This window comes from Oenanthe melanoleuca, chromosome 4, assembly GCF_029582105.1.
Source record: "Oenanthe melanoleuca isolate GR-GAL-2019-014 chromosome 4, OMel1.0, whole genome shotgun sequence".
NCBI classification, from domain to species: Eukaryota; Metazoa; Chordata; class Aves; order Passeriformes; family Muscicapidae; genus Oenanthe; species Oenanthe melanoleuca.
In genome coordinates, this window is record NC_079337.1 from 31,287,749 (window position 1) to 31,305,900 (window position 18,152).

At 35.5% G+C, this 18,152-nt stretch overlaps 1 protein-coding gene across 2 annotated transcripts in view; it reads right to left on the reverse strand.

The window, feature by feature from the left end:
* The window catches only part of FSTL5 (follistatin like 5), a 278,893-nt gene that overhangs the window by 59,208 nt on the left and 201,533 nt on the right, over window positions 1-18,152 (reverse strand). For both annotated transcript variants that reach the window (XM_056490570.1, XM_056490569.1), the window contains exons 8-10: window positions 13,067-13,187; window positions 6,765-6,926; window positions 4,785-4,919 (exon numbers count right to left, since the gene is read on the reverse strand). In XM_056490570.1, the coding sequence (XP_056346545.1) occupies window positions 4,785-4,919; window positions 6,765-6,926; window positions 13,067-13,187 (418 nt within the window). The remainder of the gene's footprint in view (window positions 1-4,784; window positions 4,920-6,764; window positions 6,927-13,066; window positions 13,188-18,152) is intronic.

An 18,152-nucleotide genomic window follows, 5' to 3' on the forward strand; every position in this document is an offset into this window, starting at 1 on the left:
TATAACTTCACAAATCTAGCAAAAAGGATCCATATGCTGGGACACAGTTGTTAAATAAATAAATAAATAAAACCTCAGCTACTGAATGAGTTAATTGGGAAAAGGCACAGCTAAGGTATTTAAAAAAAAATAATTTCATTTCTCTCACTTCTCTCACCTAAGAAAATGTTAAAATGAAAGCATGTTTTCCAAAGTCTTATTTTTAGTGAATGTTGAAAAGGCTGATGTGCTAAGAGGAGGTTAAACTATCCTTTAGACTATTATCCACTATTCAAAATTTGACATATGTGAGACAGAACTGTGAGAATGCAGCTGGAGAGCAGAACTCAGAGCACTGCTCAACTCATGACTGAAATGGATGTGCTAAGTCTAGTGGGCTGCTAGCCCTGGCAAGGCAAGGCAAGGCAAGGCAGAGCCCTGAATGAGGAAGCAAAAGGTGTGCTTGGTGTGTTTTGTTCAAGATAAATCAAATCAAATAAAGCAAATCGTACGTGGCAGTGCCTGTGCAGGTGTGTGTAAAAGCTCTGTGCAGAGCTCTGATTAGGTAATGTTACTTAGAGACACCAATCCTGTGAATGTTGCTATTTTAGCTATAGCTGGAAAAGGATATAAAACTGATTTGCAGAATCCATAAACCGGCTCCACGCATGCAAACCATGGAGAGCCCATCTCGTCAGCTGTGGGCACAGAACAATGCTCCAATGTTCAGTGCTGGCATTTACTGAACAGAACTGGATGGCAAATTGTCACTGTCTGAGGGTCTCTTGTGCCCAAGACCACTCAGATGGACATAGGAGGGTGGTTCAAGGCTCAGGGTATTCTTGAAGCTGCCGAAGAAAGGCTGCAGGAGACAATTGTCCGGTCTCAAGGTTTGTTTTTTATTTCTTATCGATACAGTGTTCACACTCGCGAGCAGCAGTCTGATCAGCACCGCGTCCAGGACGAAAGTCTGCCCACGAAAGGCAGGACTTATCTTTTATACCTTAAACTACGTATTCTATGTTTACACTATCTTTCCAATACTATAATATCTTATTACTATGTCTAGTTTTGTCCCCAACCAATCTGTGATTCCCAGCATCCCTCACCAACATGGAGAACAAGAAGAAGAAGAAGAAAGAAGACACCACACCCCAAATTCTCCATCTTGGCCTGGTGGCTGCTAATATAAACAATCCTAAAAACTACCTTTTCTACATGCTAACTATCTAATTCACACTCTAGATTCACTTAACGGTTGCATTTCTTCTCTGAGAGAAGGCAGATGTTCCCATGGTGCAGGACCCAGCTCTCTGACCCCCCTGGCTCTATTCGGGGGTCTTTCAGGGGTCTGACAGGGGGGTTCTCTCACCCACAGAGGGTTCAGAGGGACTCCCTGGACCTCCACAGCAAATAATTTTCAGAGTATTTTCCATCCACTTCCATCTAAATTACCATCCTGATGATGAACCATTATCATCAGAGTATATTGACTTTTCTGGACTTCAAATTTCTGAAACTGGAAACTTTAAAATAAACAAGTCTCTAGCACCTTGAATTCTTACTTCACATTGCATAACTTTATTTTTTTCCTACTAGCATCACATTTTCTACAATTCAGTATAGCTTTGCCTTCATTTCTTTTTTCTTTATAATACATACACATGCACTATACTCATCTCTAACAATCCTATGAATTATGAAAATCTAGAAGTCTGATAGCACTTTTAGTGTTTATTGTTTAGCAATCTACTTATCCATAATGACACTGATTTGTATTTAGTCCAAGTTACCAGGAAATACAGTATTTTCTCTTAGGAGCTGTTTAAATTACCAATTTACAGGGAAATCAATTAGCCCTGTGGCCCTTTCTGCCACAGATATTTTTTTTTTTCTCAAAGCACTGAACTGAGTTTTCCGTAAATCAGGGATGTATTGAAAGCAAGATTCAACAGAAAAATAATTTAAAATTTGCTTTTTTGTGCAAAGTAACATCAAACCCCTAAAGTTCTCCTATGCACACAAACAACAGGTCAGATAAGTACAAAAGTGAACATTTAGTCTGACTATCAAACTTTCTAGGAAATAAAATACATGCACTGGTAATGGAATAAAGTTCTGCATTTCTTATGTGGCTTTTGAAATTAGTGTCATGCTCAAGGCAGTGCAATTGTACTTTACATTTTAGAATGCAACTGTAAAGTTCTCACTAAACTCTCAATAGAAAATCAACTCAGTGTTCAGAAATGCTTTTATTTTTGCTTTCATTTTTATCTTATGTGTCATCACAAAGGAGAAAAGTCCAGACTAACTGACAAGCTATTGAGAATATGATCTTATTTTCTTCCAAAGAGTATCCTAAGATTTCTAAAAGGAAGCTCTCTAATAAGGAACCAAAAAAAAAAAATTAAAAAGCATTTCTGCTTTATTCTCTTAAAAGAAGGATAAAAGCAAAATAATTTAGAAAAATGTCATCAATGACAGAAATAGTTTATATCAGATCATATAGATCACATTTACATTCACCAGAGACTATCTTTAGAATGTAACTTGTGACTTCATCAACAGGCTTGAAATAAAAGTAGCTGTAGCATTGTGCTTAATATGTGTGGGTGGGGTTAAAAAAAAGCCACAATCCTATTCAAGTGGTTTTACTGATGTAATTTTATTTCCTAGTAATCCCTAATTTAGTGTATGAATAAGAGTTTTGGGGGAAATGTACAAAAAAAAAAAAAGCAGAGAAGAGTTAATAATGAGGCCCTTCCACTTCTAATGCTAGCTGCAAATCCTGTTCTGGAAATGTTCTCTAATCCCCTCTGCATTGGACTTTTTTTAAAAGCAGCAGCAGCTTTTTAAACTTCATCTATAAAAATGTGCACTTATTCAGGTAATTTGTTCATGTAGTTGTGTCAATGATATTGAGAGTCAGTGCTTTTTTTTAATGAGTATGTCTCTTGGTCTTGTATGTACCAAAATGAGATTCTGAGCAAATTGGAGTTTAACATGTAAATATCTGCAACACCTATATTTGAATGTTATAATTATGCATCTTTGGGTTTTATGAGTATTTACACATGGATGAATTCTTGGGAAACCATGTTCAAACACCAAGGAACTTTTACCATTTACAAGGAAAATTTACCATTTACATAATGGCAAAAGGTTTCTCTTCAACATGCAACACAGAGCTTACAGAGTAAATTACTTTTATAGGAAAGAAGATGACTATATCATTTGGATGAATTGTCTTTGAAATAATTTGGTTTATATTCTGTCATCCTTCATTTACATCTTTCATGACACCAATGGTCATTCTAACAACTTGCTGCTAGTAGATATTAAAGCTGTGTTTAGTATATGGCACATCCTGTTTACAAATCCTGCTAAGGTAGCAGATCTAAAATTATTACATTATGTTGCAACACTATTTTTGGTGTTCTGCATTGGTGTGGATATACATACATATTCACAGCAGATCAGGTCTTCAGAAGAAAAAAATACTTAACTAGAACATTTGCAAACTGGATGGTTGGCTAATATTTTGTTGTTAAGGCCAAACAAGTTTGAACCAAACATACAAAATAGAGTTTGTCAGGGTCTTGAAATGTGGCAACATTCACAATATTTTTCACACAATCCAATAGGGAAATGGAAGCTATTTCACATTACCAGATTAACAGAAACTCTGCATGATCAAACAACTTATTTATCCTCAGGTGTCTTCCCAGAAATGTCTGAGCAGTAATTTCCATGATACTTAAAAAAACCCATGTTAAGGCTTTTGAAAATCTACAATTATAATTAGTCTCACTTAAAGCAGCTAAGTGAAGATATCAACATTTAGATTATAAAATTTTCCTGCATTGAAGACTTCCTCTGAAACATTTAAAGCACAGTAAACCTATATGTAGCTGAACTCAATGTCCTGTGGCTTGGAAGTGTCAGGCAGACTTGCAGTGCTACCAATTCTGCCTCTGGCATCCTGTCGAGTACATGGCACTGCTCAATAAGCTTTTAAAAAAACAGGAATGTCTTAAGTTAATGTGATCAGATTCACTAGTAAGATAACTATCATTTTACTGGATGTATTTCTAATAAATATGTAGTATTCATTGAAGTAAGGGATTCAAAAGAAAAAGCAGACATAAGCAAACAATCAAACCAAATAGAAATGGGTGAAGTATAAACTCAGGAATGGATTTTTCTAAGCAAAATGAGGTAAGTGAAAAAAAATACCAAGTCAGACAAATAATAGGAAAAGAGGGTTTATAAATCCCACTATCATTTAGCAGAGGATAAAGAACGACATTTGTTAGTAGGGATATTGAAGTGAATGTGCTCTTTGCTCCTCAGCATTCCAGGCACAAGGCAGCATGGGCAGGCTGGAACTGATCTGGAGCTGCCAAGCACTTCAGCAGATGAGATCAAGTCATATGATTACTGTCACACCATGAGGACCAATTTCTCAAGAAGACTCAGGAAGAAAAGTCTTCCTCCTACACCTCCATCAACCACTGGAAAACACACTAATAGTTGCCATATACAGATCTCCAGCTCCTCTTTCCCTTCACATTCCCTTTGTATGCAACATATCTATCATGAGAAAACTATCAAAAATTTAGCAGCAATGTAAAAAATATGTTGGTTCACAGAATGAACTTCTAAATATACTGCAGAATGCTCACTCCGCCTTCAGTGACTCTTGGACATCATTAATTAAAATTATTTTGCTAAATCAGCTATCTACACAAAATCATTTTAGTTTCTTTAACGTTTCATAGTTTTAATACCCATTAAATACTCACGAGTCTTGCGAGCAGAATCTTCCACAAAGAGAGAAGAAATATCTTCATCCACCCCAGCTTCATTCTTGGCAATGCAAGTGTATGCTCCAGTATCTTCATAGCGCACATTGCTAATGTGAACCTCACTACCGTTTGCTGAAAGGAGAGGAAAAAATCAACATGCAGACATGCTAGTGCTTTCAGATTATAAATTCAAAAGGGTTTCTCTGCTTACACTAATTAAACCATTTTCATTCCTGAGTTCATAACTTGGAGGCATTCCAAATTAGTCCAAAGGTATTCAATTGGCTAGTGAATTACATGCACTATTTCATCTCACAGATATCCAGAATGCCTCAGTTGATTTTGTACATCAGAGCCAAATATCAATCTGAGGTTTTATATATATTTAAATTATTATTATTTTTTTCAAACCAGGTAAATATTAGGTTTTTATTATGTTGCATTTGGTCACTTGACACCACCACTTCCTTTACACAAAACATCCCATGGAATGTAACAGGCCAAACTTTCAACATAAATAAAAATTTTAATAAAATTATTTATTGCTCCTAACCACAGGCACCTAGTTAGTTTTGGTTTCATGTGACTGCAGTGTAACAACATTGGAAACAGATGCACTGAAATTTTTCACCTACATCAATGTAGAAGCTTATGGAAACCTCAGGAATTGTATGTCACACTGTGTAGGAATGTCAACAAACACTCCAGGTTTCATGGGTAAATGTCTTTTAAACAATGTGATGTGAATAATGGTGTGAACAATGATTCATTGAATTTTAAGTATAACATACTTGTTCAGCTGTAGGAACTATACAAAAACCATTTTTGTAGGTATTCTTAAGCATGGACTAAAAGGGGTATTGTCTTATGGTGTAGCATCCTTCCAGCTTGAAGCAAGTGCACAGATAGTTTAACTCAGAAAAATCTCTGGGAAAATGTAATGAAATTTTCAAAATTTTATTTTGAATAATTCCATGCTAGAAAATTGAATTAAAGGTATTTAATTCAATTTATCCCTAGAGGAGAAATTAAGAGAATGTTGCTATGGAAGAGAAGTTCATAACTTTCTACCCATAGTGGAAAGCGTTTCTGCAAGGCAAGTGTTCAAAAATACCCAGGAGACTTGTACATGAAAGAACAAGGGACTATGACATCTGTGCAGAAAGTAACACTTCAGAGAAGAACTTGTCTGTCCCGCTGCTTTTTACAGAGCAGGCTAAGTGCTGTTCTATCCTAACTACACATCCTGGTTTTGTTGATGAGTGAAAGTTTTGAAGAGAACACTACCAGGAGGAGATTTTCTTTTTCCTATGGCTGATCAAAAATTACCAGAAAGACTGAAGAAGCATGGAGATTTAAAGCTGGATTTAAAGCTGATTTTGCTGAGCCCTGAAGATTCATAGAAATTAACTAGTGCTAAAGGTAAGACTTTCCTTTAGCTTGGCTGTGTTTTTTTTTTTTTTTGTTTGTTTAGTTTTTTTTTGCAGGTTTTTGGGGTTTGAGGGGTTTGGGGTTTTCTGGGGTGGGAGTTAGGGCTTGCATGTATGTATGCAATGTCTTTGCACTCCCACACAGGTCTGCTGATGCCTTTCAGAAAAGAGCACATCCATTTCAGTTATTTCTCTTTCAATCCTTTCTACTATCAGGTTCCTAAATCTCATTAAGATTCTTATCAGTTCTGATTGGGATCAGGTCTTGGACTGCCTGCTCCACTCAGATACTGCACATTTTCAAACAGAGAAGAGCATATTGGAATTTACTGGCAATCCTGCCAGTAAGGACAATCATTATTCTAACAAAAAGAAAGCAGTAAGATATGCATCTTGGGGAGTAACTGCAAGACATCACATCTTTTGAAATGCTTTAGCTTAGACTCCAAGCCTTTGTTAAAACTATGGAAGAAGAGCAGTTAGTATGGAAATGATGCACGGATAAAACATTAGCAATCTGTAGAAAACAATAAATATACCCCTTTACCTTGAAGAGTTAGCTGTTTGGACAACTTTGGAGTGATATCTATTCCATTCTTCAGCCAGCCAAGTTGTGGGTTGGGAATACCTTCAGCGTGGCACCGAAGGCTGGCTGTCACACCTGGCTCCCTCGCCTGGCTCTCTGGATAGACTCGGATAACTGGTGGAACTGAATGCAAAAAACAATCATAATTTAGTGGAGAATATTATCTTCATTTTAAGAAAAATAACTATAAGCCTGCAGCTGCATATAACAATACACAGATGTGGTATTCATCAGATATTCAATGACATTCAATGCAGAATTCTGTCTCAGAAAATTTATGAAGCAGAAAAAATATTCTATTCTTTATTCTTTTATCACTGCCTGTGACATCAAAAAAAAAAGCTTCAACTCTAGTTCAACAGTTTGTGGTTGAGTAATAAGATTTTTATTTTTTTCTTAGATTTCTTTATAAAATATGACTAATGTACAATTAGTGAGTCATGATAGGTTATACAGACATTGTAACTGTCCTGTTTCAAAAAGCTTAACATTTCATCTCCACCTTTTCCCTCTTTCCAAAGCACCTATCAATAATCCATTCTGCCTGCATAAAACCTATTCAGGTTTATACTTCTTTTTACCTATTCAGACAGGACCTTCTGTACACATGATACCACTTTCCTTTTTTATCATATAGACACATCACTAGCTTATGTTTAACTTGATTTCCCTCTGAAGAACTTTCCTGCCAAAATACTTTCTACTAGGTGGTCTTCAGGATATACTGGTGCACCAGGGCTGTTCCTCCCTGGGCACAGGAGTCCTGCACTTCTTGTTGAACTTCCTAAATTCTTGCTGGTTCATTTCTTCATTCTGTCAAACTCCCTACAAATAGCAGCATGATCCCATAGTCTATCAGCCTCTCCTCCTAGTTTGGTGCCATCTACAAAACTGTTCAAAATAGAACTCTCTCTCATTATTCAGACCATTAATTAAGAACTTGATGGGTGAACAACCAGCTCATGGGTCAGGAACAAAGAGGTACAGTGAATGGGTAACATCTGGCTGGGACCCACTCAGTAGTAGGATTCCACTGTGGGGCTCAATCCTCAGGCCAGTTCTCTTCAGCATTTTCATTAAAGACTTGGACACAGGATTTGAAGGAACACTAAGTAACTCTTCTGACAACATCAAACTGGAAGAAGCTGTTGACTCCTTCAAGGAGAGAGAGGTCCTGTAGAGATACCTCAACAAATTAGAGAGATGGGCAATCACCAACTGTATGAAGTTTAACAAGTGAAAATGCCAGATTCTGCACCTGGGACAAGGCAACCCTGCGTGCAGGGTGTACAAAATGGGGAATGAGGTGCTGGAGGGCAGTGCTACAGAAAGGGGCCTAGGGGTCCTGGTCGATGGCAAGTTGACCATGAGTCATTGTGCCCTGGCAGCCCTGTCCTGGGGGGATCAGGCACAGCATCACCAGCCGGGCAAGGGAGGGGGTTGTCCTGCTCTGCTCTGCACTGGGGCAGCCTCACCTCCAGTGCTGGGGGCTGTTTTGGGCACCACAATACACAAATGACATTGAGCTGTTGAGGAATGTCCAGAGCAGGGCCACCAGGATTGTGAAGAGTTTAGAGTTTTGAGATGAAGCTGTGTGAGGAGTGGGTGAGGGCACTTGGCCTGTTCAGCCTGGAGGAGACTGAGAGGAGACCTCACTGCAGTTACAGCTTCCTTGTGAAGGGAAGGGACAGGCACTGATTTCTTTGTGGTGACCAGTGACAGGACCTGAGCAACTGGCACAAAACTGCATCAGGGGAGGTTTAGGTTGGATATTAGGAAAGAAGTTCTTCACCCAGAGGGTGGCTGGGCACTGGAACAGGCTCCCAGGGAAGTGGTCCCTGCACCAGCCTGGCAGAGTTCAAGAAGTGTTTGGACAATGCTCTAGGCACATGGTGTGACTCTTGGGCTGTCCTGTGTAGAGTCCACAGCTGGACTCGATGATCCTGATGGGCCCCCTGCAACTCAGCAGATTCTGTGATCCTATGTATAAGACTAGTCTTATGAGTTTCTTTATTAGCAAGATATAAGAACTGTTGATACCAATCTTCCAAGGTTTGAAAACTTGCTGCAGTATTTGCTTGCCAATTAAAAATCTTCTACATACACCAGTAGTGTCAGAGAGAGGACATATGACATCCCAATGGACATATTCCTATTAGTAATCAATAGTTAAGCAAGATTTTAAAATCCTCCTATGCAGATTTTTTAGATTTATAACTATTTAACTTATCTTTAATTTTTTATAGAGACAACTTGCTTGAGGTTGTTTCTAACAATAAAAATGATAAACTTTAATAAGATTAAGGAAGCGTATTTCCTATTCACCAAAGTTTTGTTTAATGCAGCTCTAAAAATGTAGAATACTTAGGTTGTGTCACAAAACACAGCTGGGTAGAGGATGAAGTATCAGTTGATAGCGAAATAAGATCAAAAATTAACTGCATCTATTTTGGCAGGAGATTAAATATTTTCAAGTCCTTTTCAACTATTTACAAGAGATGTCTCAGCATGCTGTCCCATTAGACCATAGATCATAGAAATGCCTTACATTTCGACATTGCAAGAAATACACAAATCTGCTTTATCTCAGATAAGATGCAAAAATCAGTATGTTCCAGGGATATTTTAAACCCAGTTAGAGAGGGCAGTCTTTTCCACATAACCCCAATATGCAAATTGCAAAAACGTAATATAATAATATGGGAAAAGGTTAAAAATTAGATAATACGGCTTTTAGTTTCTTAGACTACCCGCTGAGAGAAAGAGCACATAAAAATCAGAGATTTAAGGTTTCTATTGATTTTCTGGAAAGGCCTTTGCCTTCATGGAAGTGGATCTTTATTTTTCCACTCAAGCCTTACATTCCCACTCTTATTTCCCCTCCATTTCTTCCCTCTTCTACCTCCTTTTGCATAGCATCTGTCTGCTCCATACTGAGACCTTGCCTTCCCCACTGTGCTATTCAGACTGGGCCCTGCTTGGCTTCACGTTCAGTGGTCTGAACATGTTTTGGCACCTCAGCTCCAAGTCTCTCTCTGCCTCAGTTCCTAAAGTCCAGTTTTCATGCCTGCCTGTTCAGTGTTTCTTGAGACAGGTCCTTTATGTAGGTTACTTCATGTAGATTTCCCACTGCAGCAAAGCCAAATGGCTTATTCTTCCACCTGGTCTCTGGAAAAGCAAGGACCTTCACTTCCTTAGAGACAGGACTGCCATCACTAAACACTCTAAAGCATCTTAGCTACAGAAACAAAATTTAGGACCAACAGCAAGGCTATCCAAGGCTATTCTGACTACATAAGCCATGATATTTCTTGTCTCTTTTTGTGTGAGTGAAATACTCTCATTGCATATAAAACCTTATGGGTATTAACTACCTCATCTTGACAGACTTCTACTGAGCACAAGGGAAGAGAATTTTTTTTAACAGTCCAATTCAAAGAATTTTCATTGAAGAGAAAGAGGAACGTATTCTTTTTATTTGGGCAAAAGGCACACAAAACTGCTCATCTTATTCAAGTATCACTGATATATTAGAAGAAAACTAAAGATCAAATAGACAGACTCAAATTCATTTAGTCATATAGTCTAAGAGATATAATCTTGAAATTGTATACATTGAAAGTTTTAAGAATTATGTAAATATTAATAATTAAGACTGTCATGAAAGAATAATTTCTTCCTGATCACAACCTTTTAGTTTGTTTTTTTTCTTGTGTAGTTTATCTGAAAAGGTTTAAAACATCATCTTACATATTATTTGTATAAGAGTAGACTGATTTTTGTACTATAAAACAAAATCTTTTACAGTGCTCATTAATGTATATTTATGACTCCAAAGGAAGTTCATTATTCTTTACTATTATGCCAGATAATTCAAAACTAAAAATAATCTTAGATTTTAATCTTAAAAATATATCAGATTTATATGTATTATAATTGCATAGTAGCCTAAAATATATGATTTTTTTTTCTAAAAATATATAGGTGCACATAAATGGAAAGCAAGAAAGAAGTTAAAATCTAATTACATTGTTTTCATTGAACCTTCACATTAAATCTTTGTGATCAATGTAGTCTCATTATCCCATTAACTTTTTAACTGACTCTCCAGTTAATACAAGTATCATTACAATAATTAGTCATTATCACAGCTACAAGCACTGACCATCATGCCTGTGCTTAAGAAGATTATTCCTTAGAAGTACAGATCTAAACTGTGGAAGAGCTGTTCATTTGACCTTTAATCTCAGTGGATTTAACTTCATTTATCCACAACATGCACAGCAAATAATCCTATTGCTCAAAAGGTCTCCTTTTCCTGTTTCTTGCTCCCCAAAATATCAACATCCAAAATCATTTAGGAAGGTACCAGCTTTCAGAATAGCAGCTATCTGAGGTTTACAGAGGTTTCCAGTTGAAAAACCAATTTCCTGACATACACTTTATCATCAGAAAAACCTACACTTGTTCTCCTTCACCTCTCTCAAATTATATTTCTTGATTTTCTAGTCTTGCAAGAAAACCTTCTTCAACTTCAGTGGAGTTTTGCCTCATTATGTGCTGAACTGAGCCAAACATGAAGAATTCTAGTATTTTAACTCTTGCTATGCATCTCTGGGGGATTATTTACACATTGGGATGGGTAAGGAATGTGTTGATAAGAATATAATTTTGTTAATAATTCAGGGAAAACTAATCCCCATAAAACAGGGGAGAATGTTGGTCATGAACCATCTAAACTGTTCAGCTTGCCAGTAACTCTGCTATGTCTGCAGGAATTAAAATATTAATAAACTGCACCTCAGTCTTCTCACTACTTTAGCCAGTAATTGCTACCTAGCTTTTTAAATGACAGAAATTAATCCCAGAATAAAAAATTGGAGGAAAATATGTTGATGCCATGTCCCCACATTAGCTCAGGGACAACACTCTATGTACAATGTGTTGTGGTTAAGATGGGGAAGAAGTTGGGAAAAAAAAGTTGAAATATATGAATAGAGAAATATTACAAGCCAGCTTCCTGGAGAAACATAACAACTGAGATAAAATGTTTATAAAACTGCAAACAAGCACTAAGTGTAAAAGTAATTTAAAATGTGAAGGTATTAACAACAGAAAAGGGGAAAAGAGTATTAAAAGAACAAATCATATTAAAAGTCAAAATAATCTTGGAAGCTGTAATTCATATGTATATACATGAAAGATAAGAATAAAAGAAAATACTTCAGCATTCTTGGATGAGATGTTAAAAAAGTCAGCCTATAAGGGTTTATGCAAGTGTTTAATAGCTAACAAAAGAAAGAATGATGGTAACAGCAGCGGGCAGGAAACTAGGGCTAAAGTATGCATCAGGAGAGAAACAGAGCCTGTTAATAAGAAGTAAATTTAGAAGAGATTGAGGTCAAACATGATTCTGGATAGGATTAAACAACAACATGGAATGACAAACACAGTAGTTTATAGCAGAAAGAGAGTCTTGAGTCAAAGATAAATATGAATTGAAATAACATAAAAGCACTTTAAGAAAAAAAAACACTAAACCTCAGTGATAATAAAGAAGACCCTTCATCAGTGGAAAAGAACTCCTTAAAATAATTTAGGAAATAAATTGCATATAAGAAAAAGGACAGAGTACAAAGTAAAGGCCTGTCTTCAGGGCATCAATAACAAATCATTTAAGTTTTGTCCAAGTACAGAATTCAATGAAGTATTATCTGGAACTTGAACAGATGGAGGAAAACATGAAGATCAAGTTTTCAAATCCAGATGTCTCAAATTAATCTACTAAAATCATAATAAGATTTCAGTATCATAAATGTGAATTTAGAAGCCTACATCACTTACAAAATCTCCAGGGAAATAGATTATATTAATCTTTTATTCAACAAGACATTCTTAACAAGAAACTTACATATTTATTTTTCTATCTTACTAAATTAATACTAAAACCTAATTTATCTACGTGTATATGTATATATAAACCACTTACTGTTATGCACAACATCACAGGTGCAAAGCACCTATCTTTACACCTTTCAGTAGTTATTATTCTATGGAAGAAATAAACTAAAATTATTGTGTTTCATTATTTTTAAGGTTATTTGAAGGAGAGCAATGAATAAAAATATATACTTTTTTTTAATAAAGATGTAACACAATACAAAAAAAAAAAGAAAAAAAAAAAAGAGTAGAACAGAAACAACAGATCTGCCTAGCAAAATTCAAGTTTCTTATGACTTGATAAAGAGAACATTTTTCCTTACCAGTCACTTGGAGAATATGAGTTTGATAGACCTTATCATACCCATCAGCATAGCAGGTGTAATTTCCTATATGAGTTGTGGTAACCTTAGTGATGTACAAGGACCCATCATCTCCAAAATCCTACCAGGAAAGATTAAAAACAAGGTTATCATAATTAAGCCCACATCTCTACAGTAATGATGCTCATCATCTCAGCAACAAAGCTGTAATGCAAATATCAGATATCACACATCACAAATATTTAACCAGAATATCTGTCAGTAATCCGAAATTCAAATATTATACTTGTGGATGGTAGAGTTGTTTAATCTTGCTATGTATATTGTGACTGTAAAAGAGAATACTTTTATTTTAACAACTAGTTAAACTCAGCAGAGCCAATATGTTTATTTAGCTATGGCAGTTATTTGCAGAAGAAAAGCTGTTGAGGATTGCATCTGACTAGAGAGAAAAATGAAATCTATGCAAAAATTAACAAGTTAAATGACATCCTTTGTAATGAGCAGACATGAAAAAAAAAAATCCTCATTTTTCTTCTAATTCTCATTAGATTGAGTGATACATTACAGAAGTACTAGTGCTGTAAACTGATTTCAGAGATCTGGGATTCCTGAAAGCGAGTGCTTGTGATCAAGACCAAGGCAAAGGAGGCTTTTAGTACATCATTATTTTCAACTTATTTGATCTCAATGCTTTTATGCACATATTTCATTCAGGATAACTTTCACTATAATATTTTGAGTCTTTTTGTAGACTGAAATTTGAACATGAAAATTGAAATCTCTATGAAATTCCTTTTAATTTCTCTTAGTTTCTTTCTTTAAATACACTCTAAATATTATTCAAAAAACATATGTCTCACTGTATTTCTTCATCCAAAGATGTGCAGGCCACTAAATTTCACATTGCACAAACTCTGTGCTTCCAATGATTCTGCTAGTTTTACCTTGGGAAAAGGAAAACAACTCACCTAAAAATTATCCTACCTAGTAATACTATCAATAACTTGGCTTTCTCAGGATAACTACGGGTTACTCCATTAGCACTTAGGTTACACAGAAAATATTTCTACCAAATCTTCAATATACCATTTTATGTTACCACTGCAAAGATCAAAAAGGGACCCACTTCAAGACTTTGTTTGTAACTTTGATGATGCAAATCAATACCACTGGATTTCCCTTCAGAATACCCACCTGACTAACTTCAAAAAATTTCCTTATTGGATGTTTTGATCTTTATCTCTTTCTAAAATGTATGAAGCAGAAAATCAATTTACATATTCCCCCTTACTAGCTGAACACATGTTTTCAAAGCGTTCCTCCTCAACAGCATTATTAGTGGAAGATGAAAGAACAGCTGTTCAAAAAATCCACACTACAGGTACTTACATTTTATCCAGAAAATGGATATTGTTATTGCCATCTAGAATTTTTTGCCTAATCTCTGCCAAAGGTATTTGTGAACAAAACAGGGCATAGGATGGAGTGTGTAAAAATTCAGCTGCTACAATGCTGTCTGGAGACTAGTTTACTTTAACATTCTTTATCCTAAATTATTAGGCACTGCTTTGAAGCATACTTGCCTGTTTCAGCTATTTAACTGATTCATTGTGGCATATGGTATCTTTAGGTATCACAGCTATTTTCTAAGTAAATGGGTGCCTGTGCTATGGTTTCTCCCTTCATTTTCACAGAAACCATGGAAGAAACACTCCTGTGGTTATTTTACATTAGCACTTCAATAGAATTCACGCATGATGACACTCAGAAAGTTTGAGTTTTATGGATGGCATGTTTTGTTGGTAGTGGTAAATTTTGACTGGTTGTTTGCTTTGGACTGTTTTATAACTACAGAATAAATGTCCCTAGCTTATTGTTATACTGAATTCAATGTTTGTTTTGTTAATTAAAGCAAACTACTCAATACAAAGTGAACATAATGTTGTAAGCAGCATTTGAAAAGTGATGGTGAAGTACAAACAGAGCTGCTTAAAACTGCATGTTGACAAGTATTTAATGTTTTATTGACTAACTCACAAGGTAAGTAAGTAAAAAAAAACCCTGTATATATACTGACACACAAACATCTTTGAAACAGAGCCTTCAAGCATCAGCAGTAAAATACACCAAAAAGTGGCTTTTTTATGTTTTGGAAAATATATTTAATAACAGTAAAAAAAAAAAAACAAACAAACCTGCTTCAAGCTCAACTTTTGTTTCCTGGCTGGTCAAATAGAAGTGTCAAGGTACTTCTAAAATTATATGAAGACACTCTATTTTTGTCATACATGAACAGATAGATTTTAACAATTATTTTAACAACGATTCCACTGCAATTCTGTTCTCCTGAAAAACCTGACATTTTACAAATCATGATATATGTTATGAATAATGAGCATAATAATATGGAAAAAAGACTTTAATTTGATAGGGAATCTTTGCTGTGCTCTCTTACTGCTTATAAAATGGAAACTAAAGGTGATTTTTGGTTTTGAATCAGCAGTTTTTTCCTTGTGTTTATAACCTTCTTTCATATGCTATTGCTTTGCATATAGAAGAATTTATGACCATTTTCCAGCACTTCTTCATTAACAACCCTAGGAAGACTGTCCTAGCTTTCTCCCCTGGGAGAACATAAAATTAAACAGACTGCTTGAATTTGCTCATCATCATAGAAGTTAGAAGTGGCTTTCGTTTGATTTGAGGTATTTTGGTTGATTTTTTTCCCAGCATTTTTTTGCCCATATACTGTTTTCCTAAATAACTTTTTGGGTTTTTTGGCTTTGCAGAAATAGCCAAAAAAAAAAAAAAAACCTAACTAAAAAAAGGACAAAAAGTACATAGGCTATGTGAACCGAAGATGTGAATTTTTACTTACATTATTCTCAAATAGAAAAAAAAAATTATGTCTTTAATAAATGGAATTAGTGAACACCAATTTTATGAATTCATAGCTTATCATATTACGTTTATTTCTATTTGCAGTCATTACCAATTCCACAAAAAAGGAAATTATATTGTTTGAACTCTTTTTTACTGATGGTTAACAGAGTTAAAATAGTTCAATTATAAGGATAAGACACTCTGGATGGGGGCATTTCCTTTCTTTTTAAAGAAAAAAATTTGGGATTTTTTGTTGTTGTTGTTGGGTTTCTTGTTTTTTGGTTTTTTTTGTTTTTTTTTTTTTTGTTTTTGTGTTTGTGAGTGCTTTGCTTGCTGAATAAACAGTTTTCTTCCACTTTTCTCCAAGGAAATCTTTTTCCGAACTAGTTCAGGGAGGGGCCACTTGAATCTGCTTTCTAGAGGGACCCCTTTGGATGTTTACTCCCTAATTTTGCTCTAAACCAGGACATAGAGGAAGGCTGTATCAATAATTGCAACAAAACAGATATTTTCAAAACAACAGTCATTTTCTTGTAAAAGACAACCAGCATACATATTCCCCTTTATTTCCTGTATATTAGTTCAAGATTTCTACATTTTGTTTCAGTCAACTCATGGAAGTACCAGTAATACTAATGCCATGTTCCTGCTCATATTTTACAAATTTTTCAGTATCCCTAGCTTTCTTTATTACAAGGACACAGAGAGTAGATAACCTACTAGGTTAGATAAGGGTTAACTAACCTACTAGATAACCTAGTAGATAACCTACTAGGTAGATAAGGGTTAACTGAAAACATTTGAAAAATAATTATGTATGGCTCTTTTGCCAGATAAACTCAGCTCAAGCTTTTTGTGCTAAGGTCAATGTTACAACTCCTATTTTCCCTATTCACATTGGCAAAGCAATGCCACTCTGCACCTTGGTACTGACTGTCAAAAAAAAATATATTCCACAAATAAATCTGAAAAAAAATTTCATTTGGCAGAAATCCAAGACTTTTTTAAAGTTTTCCTTCTAGATTAAGAGGAAAAACAAAATCAACATTTCATAAACACAAATTTTGCATACCTTCTCTCAGTCTCAAATTTTACAGCTGCAATAAGAACAAATCATGAATCTACTGTAAATCCACTGGTTGAGGAAGCAGTCTGACAGAAAATTGCAAATCATGCCAAAGCTTAAAGAAGGAAAATACACATAAGAACTAGTACAGTATACGCAGTAGAAAGTGACAAAATCTTAAGAGAGACTCTGTTCTCAAGAATATAACACCAGACACCAATTCGTGACTATTAATGCAGGCTAGTTTTAGTCAAAGGAAATTAATCTTCCTAAGCTTCTTTTACAGTCATTTGAGAAAGCTCAGGGTAGCAAAATCCTTTTATGGGATAGTTCAGTGGATCTGTCACTACTCACTGTTTTAGCTACCACCCACTGTCTAGCTCTGCTAGACCATGAAAACAAACTTCCCAGCTACAATTAGACATTTGAAGCATTTCATTGGTTCCTCTTTTCTTGGCACTGGGGAGAACAGAAAGAGAAAAGCAAATAATGACTGAATTTTACAAAGGTTGTATCTCATTACCACAAACAGCTTTACTAGTCTTACTCTGCTGATGACTGGGTAAAGCAGTGGTCATTTGGTGAGTAATTCAGAACATCTAACTAAATCTCCAATGCTGAGAAAGTCTTCCTAAGCCTGTATTACAAATGGTCAATGCAGAGGTCAACTCTATTCTCACTTCCTGAAATAAGACTTTGTAATGCATGAGCCCAGGCTGGTGGTTGAATTGAGCAGGATTTGGCTGTATTCAGCAAATCTGAGAAAAGGATTATTTCTCTGACTATAAAGGAATATAACAAGACTGTACCTGTTTAAATAATTAATTAGATATGTATGGTTTTGCCTTTTTTCTCTGGGATACAGTAAGGACAGAAATTTCACTTCATGAGGAAATGGTAACAGCTAATATATGGTAATATCCATTATTTTACAGAAAACATGGAACTGCTTTGTGCTTTTCAAAAGATATCTGTTGATTAAAAACTGGTTTTGCTATTTTGAAATACAGTAATGTTCAAACCTCCCAAGAACCTGAAGAGGGGTGACACAGAAAAGTGAATTAAAACACCTCAGTGCTAGATCAGCAGTGAGAATAATACTTCATTTGATAGGTAGATGTGTAAAGACAATTT